At 40.5% G+C, this 21115-nt stretch overlaps 2 protein-coding genes across 6 annotated transcripts in view; one reads left to right on the top strand and one right to left on the bottom strand.

Moving 5' to 3' along the window:
- Positions 1 to 893: 893 nt before the first annotated feature.
- Positions 894 to 9369, top strand: vstm4a (V-set and transmembrane domain containing 4a). The gene is made up of 8 exons (XM_079362047.1): positions 894 to 1068; positions 2391 to 2852; positions 6532 to 6585; positions 6667 to 6774; positions 6881 to 6914; positions 7277 to 7425; positions 7915 to 7973; positions 8773 to 9369. Exons 1-8 carry the CDS (start codon positions 1020 to 1022, stop codon positions 8923 to 8925), a joined length of 1068 nt encoding a protein of 355 aa, XP_079218173.1. The 5' UTR covers positions 894 to 1019; the 3' UTR covers positions 8926 to 9369.
- Positions 9370 to 12240: 2871 nt separating this feature from the next.
- Positions 12241 to 21115, bottom strand: part of wdfy4 (WDFY family member 4) — a 44674-nt gene continuing 35799 nt past the window's right edge. For all 5 annotated transcript variants that reach the window (XM_079363421.1, XM_079363419.1, XM_079363422.1 and 2 more), the window contains 11 exons: positions 20033 to 20183; positions 19631 to 19722; positions 17963 to 18172; positions 17751 to 17871; positions 15898 to 16055; positions 14800 to 14958; positions 14480 to 14659; positions 14068 to 14250; positions 13525 to 13612; positions 12760 to 12889; positions 12241 to 12593 (listed from right to left, as the gene is read on the bottom strand). In XM_079363421.1, coding sequence (XP_079219547.1) covers positions 12530 to 12593; positions 12760 to 12889; positions 13525 to 13612; positions 14068 to 14250; positions 14480 to 14659; positions 14800 to 14958; positions 15898 to 16055; positions 17751 to 17871; positions 17963 to 18172; positions 19631 to 19722; positions 20033 to 20183 — 1536 coding nt within the window. In that variant the 3' untranslated portion in view covers positions 12241 to 12529. The remainder of the gene's footprint in view (positions 12594 to 12759; positions 12890 to 13524; positions 13613 to 14067; positions 14251 to 14479; positions 14660 to 14799; positions 14959 to 15897; positions 16056 to 17750; positions 17872 to 17962; positions 18173 to 19630; positions 19723 to 20032; positions 20184 to 21115) is intronic.

The raw sequence follows: 21115 nt of genomic DNA, 5'->3' as shown, positions 1-21115 counted from the left end.
GACAACCTGAGGGAATAAGATAAGAGATAAAAGACTTAACAAATCTCCACAATCATCTGAATTATCAGTTAAGCACTAAAACACATGGCTATTGTTAGATCAAAGCTTCTATTCAATTCAACAGATTTTGTCAGAGTAGGAAAAATTAGATCATCAACCCAGCTGGTACACTTTCCTCTGACTCTATATATATATATATATTTTTTGAAGAGAATCCTACATGCCACCTGAAGGGTTAAACCTGTTGTGTAATTCCATTTGGCTTTGGCATAGCTCGAAGCGCCAGCAGAAGCCCTGCCTCAGCAGTTTAGCTTGCCCAATAAAGCAGCAGGCTTCATACCACTGGGACAGTCTGACAACCACAGCCAGAGACAAGCCCATGCCACTCTGTCCAGCAGCCAGACAGGGAGAGGTCCCTGCACACACACACACAGACATAAATGCATGAACATATGCATGCAGACACACAAACACACAGCTTATGACAAACAAAAAAATCAGCAGTAGCGCTGTAGTCAGAGCTGCAAGCTGGGGCCTACATTTTTAAACGAATCTTGTTGATGGAGGTGCAAGCTCAGCATATATGCTTCTCAAAATGACCCACAGTGCGACAGCGCGTACACACACAAAACCATGAGACCTGACCCTCGCTTTAGAGTTCTGGGGCTTTGGGCCACAGTCCAAGACTCCTCGCAGGAACACAGGAAATGACATTTCCTACGTTTTGCAGGACACAGAGAGACAGAGAGAGAGAAGGGGGGAGAGAGAGAGAGAGAGAGAGAGAGAGAGAGAGAGAGAGAGAGAGAGAGAGAGAGAGAGCTGGGAGAGTGAGTGGGAGTTTCTAAGTGGGAACAGAGCATTTACTGTTTCATATTACACAGAAAAGAGGAGAAAGAGGAGAGGACTTAATGGTGGGTAAGGGATCTGATGGGTTTAGGAGTCAGGCGCTGTTTTCAATGTAGCCGCTTGTGTAAGTGTTGTGCAGTTGTCTGGGTTTATGGATTCACTGACTGTGGAAAATGTACTTCTCTATAGTGGTCCTTGTCCTGACTAAGGCTCTGGTCACAGGTAAGTCTACCTTGTTTACAAAGATTTCAAACAATGAGTAGGAGGGAAGGCAGAGAGAAAGAAAGAGAATGCATCTAATTAGTTCATTTATCAACCTACAACCTAGAAATTTGAGTTTTTATATAACTTTAGCATGAAAACCAAAAATGCACAAGATTTTTTTTTAACAACAACAAAAGTTGCAAGTGCATGAGTTAAAAGTGCAACAGTGACGATACTGACAAATTGCTTAAAATAAAACCAGTTGCAGAGTTAAAATACAAAAAAGTTCTTATCGTCAGAGAAAACCTCAAATAATTTACATTCTCTAAACTTCCATAATCTCACGTTTCCTGCCTTTTAATCTTATGGTTATGTTACATTTTGACTTTGGTTTGGTTGGTCTGTTTGTGCTTTTGGATGTCAAATTAAATAGTGTTAGACAGACCCGGAGGGAGATTCCCTAACAAACACAACAACAAAAGAAAAAAGAAAAAGCAGCCCAGATGGTCCCTGTTATCGTTGTTGTCGTGTTAGTCTCTGTCTGCCTGTCTGGGGGAGTACCGTACTGACGATGAATGCTTTCCACCTGTAGATTCTCTCTCTCTGATCACACATGTTGTGTCCAGACTTCATGTCTCTTCTGGACAGAACTGACCCAGCTGGCGGCAGAATCAAACACAGGCTTGTAAAAAAAACAAAAAAAAACAAAACAAGGCAAGCAGAGTGTTTTCTCATTCCAAGTCCTCTAACGCTGTCAAATAATTACAGCCTAAATTCCCATCAAGTGATGGAATGACATGTCTAAGCAGAAACAGTTATAGTGCGAGCACGAACACCATAAATCCAAGCAGCCACTGTGGGTGTGCATATAAACTTACTTTGACTAAATGCAGCAATTATGTCTAATTGGCAGGAAATCAAACATCTTGAAAAAGTGAACTCAGACTTTTTCCATGTGAGGCACATTACCAACTCTACTTAATTACTCATTTACAAAGCAGGGAGGGGTCACACAAGCTACAAGACCATAGTGCTACGCGATGGTCCCTGTGTCTGGAAATGACTCACATTGTGGTTAGGTTTGATTTAATACAGCCGTAAAGCAGGACATGCATGAAACTTATCAAGTGCATCATTTCATATATTCACATGGTGGCCTTTTGTCCTCTTGATGCCAGAGGAGCAAAAATAGTGTTAAGTTTGTTCTGCACTAATGTTAGAAAAGGGAAAACATTTACAATATCCAGAGTAGATGAGACATGTAATTACCACTCAATGTATTCTGCTTAACACTCTGAGCTGTACTTACCCCCTGTACTGTTTCTGTCCTTGGCCCACAGAGGTCTGTCATGCCCTGAATGTGACCGTGACCCCTGGACCTGTTGTCATGGCAACAGAGAAAGACAATATGACACTCTCCTGCTTGGTATCTCAGAGGAAGAGGAGCAGCAGTGTCCTCATCCTCCGCTGGTTCTTCTCTCCTCTTGCTGCTCCCACTCTCTCACCTCCTCCTCCTCCTCCCTCGCCTCCGTCCCCCTCTCCTCCTTCGCCCGAGCCGTCTCAGGTACTGATTGTGAAGTTGGGAATAAAGAAAATGAAGATCTATGGGAACTACACCCGTCATTTTACCCAGCCAAAGTTTCGTCTGTATGAGGAAGAGGAGGGAGAGGTGTACATGTTGCAGATTCTGAATCTGAGCGGGCCAGATCAGGGCTTCTACACCTGTAGAGTTCAAGAGATTCACAAACACAGAAACACGTGGCGAGCATCATCCAATGGTACCAGCACCACACAGCTGACAGGTAACTAATGAGGACTTTAACACACATAATCTTTCTGTGGTATTTGCCTGTGGATAAACACAGGGCCCATTATAGCTGATGCAAGGATGAATGTATAAAAACATATAACACTGTAAGTAAATACTGCAGAGACTCCCTCTTGGTACAGATAGCAAGGAGTTAAGTAACAACAAAAAATCCTCCTTTTTTCCAGGGGTTCAACTTGGGTATGTCACTGGGGGTCTCGGATGCCTTAAAAAGTTCAAAATCCTGCAGTTCATCAGGTGTCCGCTTGAGGCTGGCTACAGTAACCCCAGACATACACACCACAGCCAAAAAAAAAAAAGATGTGTTTACTGCTTAAATTCACGATTTACAGCCCTGTACAAACAGCTAAATAGTTCTGATTAGTTCTTGTCATCATGGACACACTATGTGGGGGGTGATTATTAATAACTATTCTACAAAACCATTCCTGGAACACACACATGGTCTACTTTATGTAAAGAGGCGTTGCAAATCAGCCCTCGGTTCCAGTGCACTTTCATCATGCATTATTTCAACTCTCAAAGCAGTTTTTCGCCTCGACAGCGACTTGGGCTGGACAAACGCCATCAGCTTGCAGAAGCCTTCCTCTTCCACTAAACTTAATGGGAGCACATCTCCAGACACCATTTTCATTATTAGCAGGCTAATCTTCCCCCCTCTGGTATCATCACAACGATGTGTGCTATTGTCGTGGTAATGGCTGACATGGTGCATGTAATGCTAACTGGGTTGAACTACTGTAGTCTACAACAAAGCGTGCTAAAGAGCAGGGAGAACTCTACTCCAATAAGGGCATCAGTGATGAGTACTCGAGTACTCAAGGAACTGTACATTACCCATCCCAAGTCTAGAGTCTACACAAGTTCAGAGATAGCTCAGAATGGAGGGCTTGGGGCTTCCCAGTTTAAGCTGCTGTATATATCATGAGGTTGGGTTTACCCCCATATCACTGCTGTGTGTTTTTTCCTTGAGCAAAAAGTTAAAGCCCTTCAGCATTTTCACATTTGCATCGAGCTCATAAATATCTGCAGTCAGGAGTCAGGTGACTTGAAGTCTTTGGCTGGTTGATAAAAAGCAAAAAACACTGAGTTTCCCTCTAATAGGTTCAGTCCATCAAAGACAAATAAACATCTCTGGAGAAACAGTCAACTCAGAGGATATAAAAATATATATTTGACGACTTCTTTGAAAACATTTTTGCTCTACCCCGGTCACTGACGAGAGAAATAAACACAGAGGGGACTTCTGGTGTTATTACTCTGAAATGTTTTCCATGGAATATTCTTTCCGAGGAATTCCCTTACAGCCACACACATTTAGTGAGACGCGCTGTCGTTGTAATCTGGAAACGAAAACTACCGAAAAGAGTAGGTGCAGCATTATTTAAGGACAAAGGGCAAATAAAAAGGTGTGGCGTGTATTTCCTGGCTCCACTAGCACTATTTTCTGAACGTTGCGCCTATAGAAGTGTTTGAGTCTGACCCCAATCCTCTGGCATTTCCATCTCAAAACAATGAGCTCACACAGCCAAACCACACTCAACAATCACCCTGTGTGTGAGGAGTCAAAGGTAGAGTGTTGCTGAGCTGGTTACGTTCAAAGACCCCGAAACACATGACATCAGCATTCTGGGTCAACTTTTATGCTAGCCTCAGGAGAAAACTCACTGCACAATTCAAATGCACTGGAACATTATTTCAACATGATAGATTCAAAACTTGTGTGTATTCCATGCAGTAATAATTAAATCTTTATATAGTTTATCCTTTGTGTGATATTTTTGGACTGATGACCATCAATTGTGGAAACCACTGCTTTACAGAGCTGTAGACATGACTACATCTGATTGAACTGCACGATGTGCCTTTATAGTCTTAAATGAGTTTTGAATCTGACACAGCCATCGGACAACGCCCCGACCTATATCCAGGGCAATGTCCCTCTGAGGAAGCCACACAACCTCAGGCATCTCCGACATGCGTTGACCACAGAACCAGAAACTGACATTATGATGGTAAACAAAGAGAAAACTCCGCTGTGACTGTAATCCAGGGAACTCCTTGGTCTGCAGATTTGGTTCTGCAGATCTAAGAACAGAGGCGTCACCGCACAGAGATAATTGCACTGATGTGTGATTCAACTCCAAAGATTTTGCACAGAGGGGAGATCGTTTTTTCCTCACATCTCTAAATCCCGACTTCAGATCTTCAGGTTGAGGTTTTTTTTTGCTACTTTTAAAAACTGTTGAAATGTGCAGACCATCTGCACATTTATTAGGCACCTCTCTGTGGATTCAGATTTCTGACTGGGCCTGTTTCAGCTCAGGGCTCATCTGTCTGTGTCGTTTCATCACAGCTGGGCTGCAGATGCATTTTATCCTTCACCTGATTTTAGCATTCAAGAAAAATCTGTGCGGTATATTTTTCTGGCTCAGTTGGGTATGCAACACCTTGTGTAGATAAATCTGTAGCGAGCGTGTGTGCTTTAACATCCAACCTATTAACATGCGCCTGCGTGCACTGATCAGCGCAGAGGTTTAACCACAGTGGGAAGGTCAGATATGTGGTTTACAGATAACGTGTGTTTAGAGTTGCATGTTAAATGCAGCCTATGATCAGATGAGGGAAAGTCCTTTCTTTATTTTATATCTTTGTATGTTCATCTTTGTTTGTGTCAGTCAGTATTTTATTTCATGGAAAGGGATGAATGAACAAAAAGAAACAAGGAATGCTATATAATTTAAGGCAGCCCAATATTTTCCATTCAAAATCGCAGCAAAAAAACTAAATAACCTGGAAAGAAATCCAGCTGACAACAGGCAGCGGTATCTCTTAAATAAACTCTCTTAAACTGTTTTATTGTCTATTGAACTATCCACTGAATTATCAGATATATTTGTGACACTGTGTTTCGTGTCTGGTCATAAAGTAACCTCCTTTGTGTTTGTCCCTGACATTAATTATCATGTTATTCAGACTGAGCGGCCAGAGACCACGTCTGACTGTTTTGCAGTCACTGGTCTGGAAACAGGCTAGAAGTCAATTAGAGCTAACATCTTATCATTTCTTATTAATATGTTTATCAACCTGTGTTTAAAAGACATATTAAAAACTCATTATGTGGAGCAGAGACTAAGTAATTTATGTACGTAGCCTCTGTTCTCTCTCCTCAACCTCTCGTTAAATACCCCTGACCTCGACACAACCCATCATTCATGGCCTCACTCTGACAACAACTTCCTTATGCGTTGTCTTTTCACACCAAGAAGTGCACAAAGGAAAAGGCAGCATTAAACAATTGTGAAGCAGCCAACAGAGGGAAGTAATGGGGAAGCCCCGAACACTGTCCAAGAACAGCAATACAGCCGGCCCTGTGTGTGTAGGTGTGTGTGTGTGTGTGTGTGTGTGTGTGTGTGTGTGTGTGTGTGTGTGTGTGTGTGTGTGTGCATGTTGTTCGTGGTGGGCTGATGCTGCAGAAGTAACTCCCTTTAAGACAGCAGTTTTGATATTTCTGGAAACCGCTGAGGCTGTCGGCTGTATTGGGTCGGTGCCCTCAGACAAAAGCTATTTACAAAGATACTAAGTCTGAGCACAGTGTTTCCACTCTCTATGTACCGTTTGCGCTGACTTTCTTCTTCCTGTTATTTGTCCAGTGCATCTAACTCATGAGGATCCTACCAGTGAAGGACTCTGGCGTTTGTTTGCAGGTACTTTTGTTTGTTTGATATGCAAGCCTTTTCTTTAATGTTCGGATGACCTGGTCTTGTCTTTGTTCCTCTGTTTTACAGACGTCTATTTGTGTGCTGTGCTGATTTGCTCGCTGGGTCTTCTTTCCATCTTCTTGTTCACTCTGGTTCTTACATGCCAATACTTTTACAGACAACACAGGCTCAAGGGTAAAAAATAAAAAAAAACAAATGTCTTTAACACATTCATAACATTACTGGAAGACGTTTGTTCTGTTAAGTCAACATGTTTGTTGGTTTTCTTCTGTCTCCACAGCAAGTTATCTTCTGGTCAGGTGTCCAGAGAGCAGGTAAAACATTTGTTTGTTTAAACTTGAGCTGAAAATAATGAACTGACACATTTTGAAGTCAACGAAAGATAAAAGAAATGTTTTAAATTATGATAATGGTTTGAAATCATAATCATGTTTTGCTGTTCATATGCAGACATGTTTTCTCTCTTGAGGAGTCACTATTAGTTTTATATTTCTGCTTTGGATCACTGGTGCTAAAAAAAAACAATTTAATGAAGTCAATATGGGCTCTGAGAACTTGGGAGGGGCCTTCGTTATTGCTTTGAAACATTCTAGCGCTAAATTATTAGAAGAAATAATTATTGTTACCTTTAATTTGAATTAATTAAAACTATAAAATCTCTCCTTTGTCCGTGCAGCTCAGGAGAGACTGTAACCAGCTCCAGCAGCTGCTCCAGTTCCTCCCCAAGAGCCCAGAGGAAAGATACAAGACCGAAAACTGACAGAAGAATTACAGTAACACCACCTAAACTACCCGAGGAGCCTCCACCACACATACCAGCCAAAGGTAGGGCAGGATGTAACCGCTCAGAACTATTTCAAAGGCCCATTATGGGCAGTGACCTTGTGTACAGCAACTATCCCAATCAAAACCATATCCAGCAGCAAAAATCAACAGTGGATTTTGAAAATAGCTTTGAGCAAAAACGAGACTGACAAAGTTTAAAAGCACTATTTGTACCAGATGTATGGACAATGGAAAAAGAGCTGCACAACTTCAGCTATCTAGCAGCTGCAAACTAGCTTTAGCTAACATCAGGGCAACAGTCATGTAATTAAAAGAACTCTTGCTATAATTGACAAAATCAAACATTTATGACTGATTTAAACTGCTGAACACCTAAAAGGCACCTTGACTCTAGTTAAAAAAAAAAAAAAAAAAAAAAAAAAAAGAGAGCTGGTGAAGTTGGATTTCATTTCCAACCACAGCTACAATTATCGTCTTTATTCCTCCTGGATTTTGTTTCCTGTCAATTAATGTTGTGTCTGTTTTTAGTTCCTGTTGCTGCGAAGAGACCTCAGAAGCCCAGAAGGTTAAAGAAGAGCTCTGCTACTGTAAGCTTATTCTCACTCATCACACAGGAACATGTATACTGTACGGTCATTTGTTCCAATAAATCATTTGGTAAACTTATTCACTAGATTTTAAAAAGTCCATTTATTTAAGGAAAAAGGGACATGCTGTTTTTTTCAGTTTCAGAGTTGTTATGGAGATTCATACAAGAGGGAATTTGTTTCACGACTGCGTGATTGTCGACAGGAGTTTATTGCCGACTCTTCATTCAGTTATGAGCTTGATAATTCTATTTAGTTTTATTGCTTCTCAAACACAATTATTTATTTAGAGTGCTTCATTGGTTTTATATCTACAATATAAATGTCAAACAAGTATATAGAGGAGAAAACTACTCAAACTAATGATTAACAGTATTTCCACCAATGCAGTTCTTGTGATTTTGGAGTGACTGTAGCACCAGAGACATAAGCTTTTACTTATTTGCACAAACATACTGATTAGATTAGTGAAAGTAGGAGGATCTTACAATGCTGGATTGGACTGCTATTGTACAAACTTTTTGTTTCGAGTAAACCAAGTGTTTCAAGAGGTCCTACAAACCCTGTAAACACATAGTTTCTGCAGCCAAAAGCACAAAGAGAATGTTTACCATGAAGAGTGAAAGACAACAACTGTTTGAAGAAAAAGTTTCAAACATGTTTACACTCCTCCTACATGCCTCTTCTTTTCTGTTTATGTCCCTGTACACGATATGTAAATAATACATTTGCTCTTTTGCTTAACCTATGGGCTACATTCCTTTCATTTTCTCACACTCTCTCTCCCCCCTCCTCTCAGCCTCGAGTAACACAGGATGATAGTCTGACATACGCAGAACTGGAGCTGGTCAGAGCGTGTCCACAGCCCCCTGCCTCCTCCACTCCTGACCCGTCATCCTCCAGCCCAGACACGGTGTACGCTCAGATCCTCTTCCAGGAGAAACAGCTGTGAACAGCAGCAGCTCTGGACACATGGATGTCAGAGTCCCTCCAAGAAAAGACATAGATTCAGCTCTCCACAGCAGACTGGCTGTCATTCAGAGGAGTATATTTATGAACTATCAGTATGGTATTTAGCATTTGTTTTTTTGGCTGCAAGTATAATGCAACTGTTGGTGAATGAGGGTTTTGTGATTCCTCGGCGCACTTCCATTCCAGCACAGCAGTTTTTCGGGTCTTATAATTCTGTTGTTTTGTTTGTTGGCATTGCTGGCCTGTGAGCCAGATGTTTATAAGAAAGCTCTTTATGTTCTGCATAAACTCAGGAGACTGTGTGGAAAGAAACGGTGATCCAGGCTCTCTAACTGCAGTGTCGTACGGCATTGTACCACGTTTCAACTACATCTTTTAATTACTGCACTAATACAACAATTAATAAATATACGCCTGGATCTCACATTGAAGAGTCCAGTCTTTCATTTGTATAAATACTGGTCCCTTTAACCCTTGATTTAAATGTGCAGAGCATAGAATGAACATATCATCATCCCTGCATACTAAGAAGCAACCCCACTATTTCAATAAGACAGAGCGAGAAGGCAGAAGTGAGTTCCTAGCGTGTTGAAAGCAAAGTTAGACATTTTGAGAAATGCACTGTGTTGATGTTGAGCCCAGGATAAAGTGAGACGATCACCGCTTCAATCATTTTCATCAGGTTAAAACACATCTATACCATGTATTTTTTTTATTCGTATAAAAAAGTATGTACATACTATTTATGTCACTGTTGGTTTGGCAGGCTGTTTCTGGACACTTATTTGAGTCTCAATGTCACCACAAAGAAACCCAGACCAAGAAATAGTCAAGTGCAGAAGCCCAGGGGAAACTTCTTGTTTTTACAGCTAAACTTTTAGGCGACTAGCAGAAGGGTTTTGTCGTCAGGCTAGTCGTGTCCTCATTAGGGGACTTCATGCTAAGCTGAGCTATCCTAACCGTGGTGTGCAGCTTCATATTTCAAGGCTCAAGAGTTGCCCTACATAACTAGTTTTACTTTGTTCAAAAGCTGGAGACTGATGTTAGCTAAATATAATACAGTCATTTTAATTCCAAAAGACTTGTAACCTTTATTTCTATAAATCTGAAGATATGTCAGAACGATTTGTTTCTTAAATATTAGTAGTGCACTTAAAATGTCTGTCTGGTTTTATTACTAATTTTGTCCAAAACTATTTTTTGCACAAGGACAAGGTATATTGATTAATCGGGCCGATAAGGATGCCAAATTAATGACAAATAGAAAAAACCTGATCGTAGCTTATTTTGATTTTCCAGCTTGGACAAACAAAGAGGGAATTAAACAGCACAGGTAGTGTTCTGCGTCTGATTTCAAAGTCTAGTCAGCATGGCTGAAGCATAAACAGCGGCAGTCATTATAACCAAGTACCCAAGAAAGGTGAGGGGTGTAGGCCATTTTGTGAAGGTCATTGTGTGAAATATGTGATGAAGATGGAGATGCATGGAGCGGGAGAATGATGCACAGCCACACACCCCTCGGTCTGTGAGTGGGAGAGACGGCCAGAAAGAGAGAGAGAGAGACCATCATCCCCCACAGTTCAGACTCACTGACTTGGATGAACCCGCTAATGACTACATTTATTTAAATTAGACTAATTGTAATCACGGTTAATTATTAGCTTTACAGTGCATTATAATTGGGTTAGGCTACAAGATGGTTCTGCTTAGGTGCAATAATTTATTTGATTTAATTATTCTGAGGAACTCAATGGTTTGACATTTCATATCATAAAACCAGCGGCGTAGAGAGAATGGAGATGGCCGTTGTCTTTAGAGAAGGTCATTGCTCGCTCTCTGGGAAAATTATGAGGACTATTTTCCACTCTATTAAGCTACTCCACTTAGCACAATTAGCCACACACACAAAGGTTAAAGAGAGGGACCTCTTTCTTTATGATAGAGAGGAGTGATGCTTGTGCATGAGAGACACAGAAAGACCGTCTGAAATCTCGATGGCAAAATGTGAAACCTTCTTTAAAAATAGTCACTTATTGTGAAGACAATCATTGCATTGATGTCAGAGAATAAGAACTATAAAAATGAAAGCATAGCCGTATAGCTCCTATGAGGAGTTTTTGGCGGGGTTAAAAAAGCGCCGGAAATGGAAACAAATACTTCAAGAGGAAACAAGAATAATAAAGAAAAGGGGCCCTCATGGCCTAGTGGTTTGCACGCCTGAAGGCATTAGCAACAAGTCTGACTATTCCTATGTATTTTATATTTCAACTCAGTGGGTGTAAGCCCAGGAGACAGCACATCTTAAAAATGTTTTTCTCATTATTTTACATGTTGAGTGATATTGTGAGGTTATTTAAAAATAAATAAATAAAAAAAGCATAATTCCAATTTTTATCATAAAGACAACAACAGGACATTATCAGTACAGAAACAAAAGGTATTGATTCTCCACAGGGTTCCTTACAGGAGCTTCAGTCTTAAGCTTCATAACTTATTTCTTCTAAAAAGTCCTGAGATTGTGCTGTTGACGGCCTGCAGTGTTTGGTCTGATATGGCTAATAGGACGTATATCTCATGCCTGTAACTAACACGCACACACACACACACACACACACACACGAGGAAGGCCTTGTCATTAATAAGACACACATGCTTGTCTTGATCTCAGTTAACTGGAGGAGAAAATGCTACAATAAATGAGCTAAATGGGTTTTAATTGTCTTTTTATCCAAATGCCAAATTTCAAAGAAGATTGAAAACACATTGTGAAAAACAACAAAGCTCAGTAAAGTATTCACATTAAATTTAAAATCCTACTTTTACCAGAGAAAACAAAAAACCCTCACAACACTAAATACTGACTTGTGAATACTAACTTTTTTTTAAATGAATTATTTGTTTGTTGAATCATTTATTTGTGAGAATTAGAGTTCAAAATCCTGAACACTTCTATAATAAAGACTTGAGAAATGATTTCTCTTGCTTTGAGCTTCAGTCTGCCCACTTTAACCTCTAACTTCTGCTGTGGCTGCTGCTCAGCTCTGTGGACTCAGTAAAGGTTCATGTAAAGGATCGTTTGTTTGTTTTCCATAACATTCCTCGTGCAAATTTAAAACCAAACACAAATTTCCGGCTGGATGTCCCATTTGTGAATCCTCTATAAAATAATTTATTGTAAATGAAAAAAATAAATTAAAAATTAAAAAGAGAATATATTGAAATAAAACCTGGGCTAACCAAGATATCAGTCAGAATGAAAACAGAGACTCAAAGCAGAAGATTTAGAAAAAACGGCTTTCTGTAGTTTTTAGCTTTTCTTTTATTGTTTATTATTTACAAAGAAAAATACAGAATTAAATATTTCTTAAGGAGGAACGACATTCTTTACTGCCTGAGCTTTAAATGTACCAAAAACAAGTGTAACATAGCCGTCTCTGATTGCACACACACACAGCAGGTCTCAGTGCTCCGCTCGTGTCAGGCCGGAGGCACTGATGGATTTTCTGTCAGAGTCTCTCTGGGAGGATAAAGTGTGTGAAGAGATGCTGTCTGGAAGCTTGATTGTACTCAGTGTCTGCCACTTCTCACTCACAGGTCCAGGTGAAAACTCGGCCCCAGGCATCGCCTGCCAACAGTGTGGCGTGGCTCCTACACGGAGGAGAGCGTTTAAGTAATATGAGAAATCCTTCCACATGTGAAGCAAAATGACAGTAACATTCATATGATGTGCGATTTTCTTAAGAAGTAATGGTTTGCATTTGAAACTAAATACTGCCTCTCCTTTGTGTGAGGGGATAAAGGATATTAACTGCACCTGGACATGGCCAGAACTGTGATGGCCGGGTTGTTCTTGAAGCGGCGTTGCGACGCAGCCAGATTTCTGTTCAGCTCCTGACACAACACCAGACGTCTCTCCCAGTCTTTAGCCTGGCCTGAGCTGCTCACTGCAGATACAGCACGAAAAAAAACATCAACCCCCACATGTGACAGAATCAAAGGGCAGGGGTCCACCCTGTTTTTCACCAAAAAATAAAAATAACACTGCATTAACAATGTGTTTATCTGTGGTCAGGGAGAAAAATCCCCCGAATAGAAACGCCTCAATGTTACGTAAAGACTTGTCTCAATGTAATTTCCCAAGCATAATACTCCTATGAGGTGATGCGAGGCTGTAACCAACGTATGCCAAATTGGATCTGGGTATTATTGCTTTCTAAATTATACAAGCACACACACGTCAGCAGAATTACTCATCAGTGTTTACTGCCTCTATGTTTAATAACTTTATAACAACATAATTCCTGCTAGCCCTAATGCTAGTGAGGGATGGGGTAAGCATTACAAGCCCTCATCTGTGAACCACGCTGTCTGGTTGTGAGATGAGCGGTTAAAAATAATCATCTCACACTTAAGGATTTATCTAATTAGATAGTGAAGGGAATCTATTTGAAACAAAACAAGAATCGTGTCTTTTTCTGCGGCTGCATCTCGGGTAGTTTGACGACTGTCACACTCAAATCACTGGTGTTGTTACAAATACAAAACATATATGCATAAGCTGTCCTGCCTGTAACATTACCGTCTCTCTCTGCTTGGTCTTGCCCTGGGGACCCAGGCGCTTCTGGAGGGCCAGGTAATTGTGTTCTCGTGTACTCCTTCTTCCATATCTGTATGAGAGACACATAACGAGTGGCAAAATCAGACGTAATTCCACGTAATAACAAACACACTCACATACGCACCAGCGTGCACGCGCACATCCCATAACTCAAGATAATAATAAAGCAAAAATGTGTGTGCGTGTTGTGCATGAGGCACGGACACACACTCCCAAGTGGAGCCTAATTTTGAGTTTGCAGCTTTGATTGCAGAGAGGCAGCATTATGCTTTTATGAATTCAAACACCACACACACAGCCCATATGCTGTTATTAATACAACGATGGACATCCAAGCTGCTACCTGTGAGGCTAATGCCAAAGTAATGACTGCTGCATTTGAATACAGTGCACTGTATCAAAACAAAGCAACCTGTCCGTCTGATCTATTAGACCTACAAAGACTTTAGAGACGGACTTTCTCTCTCATAAAAACATTATAACGTGTGCACACAAAAACATTACCCGTATTATGCCGTCTGCACAGCCCGTGACAATGACGTTCCTGGCATCCCACTCATGCCATTGCGTGAAGCTGACACACAGGATGTCTGGCAGAGGCCCGCAGGAAGTGTCAGTGCAGGTCAACAGCTGACCCTTCATGGTCCACAGGTAGAGCACAGGTCCTGCACATGACGCAATCTCCCCCTTGGACAGAGCGAAATGATGTTGACACACCATGTGTGTGCGAATATAAAACTAACACAAAAAGGACACGCATGCTGACAACAATGAGAGGACTCCCTTCCTCATGCTGTGGGCTGAATCTAGAGAAACAACATGACAACGGCTTGCCAAAAATGACAAGAGATGAAAGACAGGACAAAAAAAACCTGCAGAAAATACATGAAAAGGCAAATCATGAAAATGGACTTACAGTCAGTTCATTAATAGCCAGTGCAGAGATGCTGCTTGTGTGTCCTGCTAGCTGGGTGACGTAGCTTAGCTCCTCCATATCCCACAGAATACAGGTGAGGTCATGAGAGCCGCTAACTATCAAACTGTGGACTTCAGACACAGCCAGGCATGTCACTGAATCTGTGTGGCCGTATAACGGCTGTGAGAGAAAACAGAGTCAGTCTGAGTGTGTGTGTGTGTGTGTGTGTGTGTGTGTGTGTGTGTGTGTGTGTGTGTGTGTGCACAAACATTTCACATTTAAGCCCTGTGGGACTAAAACACACAATCAGACAAGCTAACCTGTCGGAGTTTCATGTGATTAAGTTTATCCTTGTTGATGGATATGTCCCACACACACACCACCCCGCTGGTTCCTGCAGTGATGATGGTGGTTGGGCTGGGACAGGCGGCACACAACGTCTCCCCCCAGTCACACAAACTCTCAAACACAGCGAAGGTCTGGAGACAGAAGAAGAGACTTTCATCATGAATGCAAAAAGAAAAATACAAAATATGGAGATCTGCTGTTTGGTTTGAATAATCAAGATCAGCACATGTAAGTCGCCTGATTTTAATTTATTGAAAAAAATAAAAAAAAAATAAAAAATAAATAAATATATATATATATATATATAATAAATTAAAAGATTTTAAAATATGTTCACATGTAAAAGGAGAAACGGCACAGAGAGCAAACACACACACATCATTATTGCATATTTTGCTTGTTTAAGTAAAATACATTTCAGTGTTTTGAAAGATGAGGAAGGATGTTTAAAGTTCTGTAATTCATGACAGCCTGTGATATAAAGAGGGCTGACGTGGTCTTTGTAGTCTGAATCTGTTTATGGAGAAAGTTACGGCTTCTAAATGCTCTCTGGCACTGTTGGATTTTTGGGTGAGGTTTAAGTTGTCGTGGAAAGTCCGTCTGATTCTTCTTTTTATTTGTTCATTTTATATGCAGTTTTTTCCATGTCTTGAATTATTCCTCATCTTTGGAGGCCGACATAAATAAAAAAGTAGTTTTTTTGACTCATGCACAAACCACTGAAAACATCAAACAGTCAATTGTGTATTTTACCCATAATGCACCAGATAGGTGTAGATTGAGTGAATCAAAATGAGATGCCTCAAATAATTAATTATAAATTGCATAAAATGTACTTTATAAATATGTGAAATACTTATAAGTCATCTTAATCATAAATCAAATGCAGGTAAAAGATTCTGTTTTATAACTGTAATCCATCTATTTGATTCTACCATTCATAAAAAAACCCAATTATTAATTTCTTGGTCAAACAATGCAGGTCTTTGTCGTTTCAGTTGGTGTCATGTAACTTTGTGAAGCTTGGAGATTACACGTGAGATATCTAGGTCAGGGGCCTTAATACAAACCTTCTCTGTGGCATAGTGTCCGAAGGCACAGCTGTTGTCAGGGAAGCCCCAGCTGAAGTAGCAGCCCGACTGATGCGACAGGAGGAGGCGGTTTCTCTCCAGGATCACAACCTCTTTTTCCAGACACAGAATCTGACCCACCGGGCCCCTCAGCAGCTCTGAGGAGACGAGAGAATGGGACGACGTCAACGACAGAAAGTAAGTGTTTTTATACGTCTTTGTTTAACCCTTTAAAACAGTTAGGAACGAAGAGAACTAAAGAGGTTTGACCTCATTTTGCCTTTTGTGTGTGTGTATCTAAATAAACTTATCTAGTCAAATAAAGGTAATTGCTGTTCAAAAATGTGATGTTACAGTATCGTATCTCAGTTCCACCACAGATCCACCATGGTCAATTAAAACAGATGTTCCCTGTTTAAAGAAAAGAGAAGCTTTGTCCAAGAAGGAAACCTGCATCCTGGACATTACAGAGCCTATTGGAGAGTGAGTGAGTGTGTGTGTTTGTGTGTTTGTGTGTGTGTGTGTCAATTCATAAAGGGACAGGCAGAAATCATTACATCCCCGAGTCTGTTCTGCTTCTAAAAGAAGAAGAAGAAGCGTCTGCTCTGGTCGTAGCCTTCTTCCTCCTATTCATCTCTATCTGCTTATTGATCAGATCAGACACTCTAAGATTTAATATGAAATGTAATTTGCAGGAATCCCTCCCTGAGCATTCACAGATTCATCTCCTCTCCCTCAGTGAGCCTGTAGGGATATTCAGATCATTAAGTAGGGCTCAGCGGAAGAGTCATCTCCATATTGTAGCTCTAACAGATATCGCCTTCCATACAGTAAATTAATCTATGGACATGCTCGCTCCGTTTTAACGATTCCCTTCAGACCCAACAACATTGTATATATAATAACTGACATCAAATATTGTGAAGACATTAAAGAAGAAACGATGATGCAAAATATCGGCGAATGAAGGCGAGAACAAACGGTGGAATTCTGTTTTTTAAGCCTGAAATAGCTATTTTGATCCAGCTGTTTGGACACATCTGTTTTTAATGCCTTGTTGTTTTTATTGTAGTTTATTTTTATTTGCATCCATTGTTAATGGATCATTTAGATCAGTTTTATCTTCCTTTGTTGCCGTTGATTTCTCCCGAATGCTTCAGTATTTAAAAATGAGCACCTTCATGCCCGGAGTTCCCCATGTGGATTAATTACGTATTTATGATTCTTAAAATCTAACTTGTTTATGTCCACACAGAAAAAATGCATCTCTCAGCAACCTGAAAACTCGATGGTTAACTACATCAATGAATGTGTGTAGACGATCAAAGAGCGAAAACAAGCTTGAGAAGTGCCGTTTAGTTTCACGTCTTTGCAGTCAGCTCAGCTATCCATCGTTTGATTGCATCCTCATTTTCAGTGCACAGACATTAAACGTGGTGTCAATCTTTTTGACTGACGTTTTGTTGAAAGGTTCAATGAAATAAAAAGTCAAACAAGTGCTGTACTGTAGGAGCCAAGAGTGAATTGAAAAAGTATATGAAAAGTATAAATCATATAAATCATCTTATTAATTGGGGAGGTCACACAGGTATTGGGCGGGGTCAGGATGTTAAACTGAAATAGTTCTCAGTTCTCCTTCTATGATCAGCAGGAGAGAAAAGTACAGGGTGGTCACACTGCCTCGTAATTATTCTATATGTCCATACAGTATAATTCACTGATCATCTTCATTGTAAATAAAGGGTTAAATGTATTTTGTATTTTCTTTTGGATGTTTTTGTAAAGATCTGTCCTGAGCCACTCTGCGACTTCTGCGACTCTGCGAATCCCTTGAAGGTTCAGACGAGCCGTACCTCTGAACGGCTGCGCTGTGGTCCTCATTTTATCCAGTTTGAAGAAAAATGGAGTTGGCTGTTGAGGTGATGCTCCGTCTTTCTTGGAGCCACTGCGAGGAGGATGTGGCTTAGTGAAGAGCTATAAAAAAAACAAAAAACAAAGATCATTCTTACAGGATCATGAAAGGAAGTAATAATATTGACGCATCTCTCCCACAATGTGTTTTTACCTGTTTGGGAACCTGGCCAAAGTTGCTGACATATCCCAGTATTGTGCTCTTAATGATTGGATCCTGAGCGTCCTTCCTGCCGCTCTGAGCGTAGAAGTAAGGATGGTACGTGTTCACGCTCTCTACAGCAGCAGGGCCTTGTTGTCGGTACCCGAAAATCAGGTCGATCCACAGGTGGAGGTGGGAGCTCACATAGTCACTTTCCAAGGCCTTAGGGAAACAGAGCAGGAAATTGTCGCGCAAACTAAGACCACAGAGTCAATATTAGAAAAGTACTATACCTGCACTGTGCACTCTTAAAATACAGCAGTGAGCAGTGTTATTACAGAGGAACCAAAACCATCAGTCAAACTGTTAATATAAGAGTGAAGAAAGAAAAGAAACTTCTACGAGAATGCACAACCAATCAGATTACTCAGGCAGAGTAAGAAGTCGAGAACAGCCGAGCAGTGTTATGAGCATATATCCATGTTTGAGTTAAAGAATAATTTGGGCAGAATTAGCAAGAGATTGGTTTTGAAGAGTAAATAAGGAAAAGTGGGCATTATGACCAGCATGTGTATCCCTGCATCCAAGGATAATAAACCCATCCTGGAATATCAGGAAACCGAAAACACATCACACAAAAAAACATCATAACGAGGATATATTGTTCTGAGTTAATTTGTCTATGGGAGAAAAAAACAATCTTCTAAAGTCCCTAATTTTATGAGAATGGTGGGCAATATGAGTAGTTCAGTAGATTACAGAGTGATAACCGTCTTAGATGCCCCAGGAACAGAAAAAGGGAAAGTCACACGGAAGAATGAAGAGGAACAGAGAGAGAAGAAGAGAGAGATATGAAAACCTGACACACAATGTGAATTAAAGAAAGACAGACAGACATGAAGCAAAAAGAAAAAAAAAAAAAAAAAAAAGGCAGAGATGAAATGGCAGAAAAAAAAGATGATAAGAGAAGAAAAATGACTCAGGAACAAGTGGACAGACATTAAATAGAAAGGCAGAGTGAAAGTAAAAAAGAGCAGACTGAAAGAGAGAAAGAAAACAAAAAAGTAGAAAAAAGAAAAGTGAAAAAGAAACAAATAAAATACAGATACAAAGAGAAAGAGAAAGAGAAAGAGAAAGAGAAAGAGAAAGAGAAAGAGAGAAAGAAAGAAAGAAAGAGAGAAAGAAAGAAAGAAAGAAAGAAAGAAAGAAAGAAAGAAAGAAAGAAAGAAAGAAAGAAAGAAAGAAAGAAAGAAAGAAAGAAAGAAAATTGATTATTCAGGCAGATAAAAAGACATTTAGAGAAATGAGGAGTCTTGTGTTAAATGGCCGTTTTGTTCTTCAGCGTCCGTCATCTGAACAGCAGATAAAAAGCCTTTTCATGTATTTCTTTGATAACAAAATGAATCTGAACACTGTTGTGGAAGAAAGCGAGTTCTGAAAGGGTCGATGGGACACGATGGCTTTGAGAGAGGACCGCTGCTGTCGTGAATAAGATCTGTCTCTCACTCTGTGGCAGAGAAAATAAAGAGCGCAATCAACACGATTACAGTGGATACTTGTGAAAGACGCTCTAACATTATCCGTGTAAATACAACCGCTCGTATTGATAAACACTACCAGGTCTTGTGGGAAAAGAGCCTCTGTGTACGAGGCAGGCTCGGTGCGGCCGGTGTCACTGACCTCTCGATGGACTCTAATGAACTCCTGGGGGTCATCTTTGGCCCACGGAGGCAGCTCCACGTCTCCCAGAGTGGTACCGTCCTCCATACAGCCTGAAGACATGTATGTCCAAAAACACATCAATAAGCCACACTGTGTCACTGACCGATGTGTTTCTTGATTTTCTTCTATCAAACGTTGTAAACAACCTCTGATCACTGAACGTGTCTCTGTGTTCACGGAGGATAATGCAAAGTTGTGGATCTTTCATGGGATTTGTGAACAAGGAGAACAAAGAGTTTAACAGTGCTTTGATCATTTTCCTTCAGGAGGACATAACTCAAAAAAAGGTTTCAGAAGGGAAACGTCTTTACAGAGATGTATTCTTTCATTCAATAAAAAGAGGATTGTTTGATGTCTGACCCAGCTGGATGTGGTTGGAGTTGAGCAGGAAGTCCGGCAGGTAGAAGAACTCTGGGATCAGCTCTCTGACGTCGCTCATGTTGTCTCTGGAGGCCGACTCCCACTCCTTCTTCACGCTGTAGAACATGCGCTCGGGGATATCAAACCCTCCCTGTGTGGAGACGAGACACAGCGTGTTGTGGAACCAAACTTTGCGATCGGCATGTTAATAAAGTCGTCCGCCTGATTCGGTGGAGAGAACCATATTTTATCATCTTCATTGCATTATGTAAGCAGGAAATATTTGCAGCTGCTCTTTGAGGGAAGCTTTTCATCTTTCTTTAAAATTCCATAATCTACGAAGGAAACCTCGTGAGAGAGAATGTAATTTAGAGTAAAACAATTACCTCAATGAATGAAAATAGCATATATCGTGCTAAACTGGGTTAGAGATGTAAATCCAGTTATGGATATTACTACACGGCTGTTATGTGCTTCAAAGATGTAAAAAAAGGAGCTGTAATTCACCAGACTAACATCTTTATTGCTTTATTCTGAGTATCAAATATGCATGCCTTTTCATTATAATCAATTGGATGCTGTATTGTAAATTGGTAAATGTGTGGCTATTTGCTTTGGCTGCTTTTAGGTGCTTTCTGTAATTATTTGCATATATATTAAAATCTTTCTGTAATCTGCTTTCATACAAAAACAAGCTCTGGAAAAGGAGAAAACAGCTCCTTTTCAGAGGATATTTTAATGGGCTTGAGCTTGTATAATTCTTTTAAAGTCTTCTGACTTTTCAAAGTGTTTTCCACCGCAGGTTCACACCTCCACACTCACACACTGAGGGTAGAGGCTGCTGTGTAATTAATCATTAACTAATCCCATTCATACACCACAACATGCCACAAACAAAGCAGCAGGAGCAACTTGGGGTTATGTTCCCGAGGACACGTGTGGCAGCGAGAGCTGGGGATCGAACACAATAAATGAGAATTTCTTTCATTAGTCCAGAAAACGTAAGACACAAGCTGCAGTTCTGAGCAATGATTGTATTCAGAGTGTTAACCTCAGGTGGGTTTGCAGATGCTTTTTCTGCTC

This window comes from Symphodus melops (genome assembly GCF_947650265.1).
Source record: "Symphodus melops genome assembly, chromosome: 15".
In the NCBI taxonomy this organism is placed as follows: Eukaryota; Metazoa; Chordata; class Actinopteri; order Labriformes; family Labridae; genus Symphodus; species Symphodus melops.
This window is presented reverse-complemented; position numbering and strand designations above follow the sequence as displayed.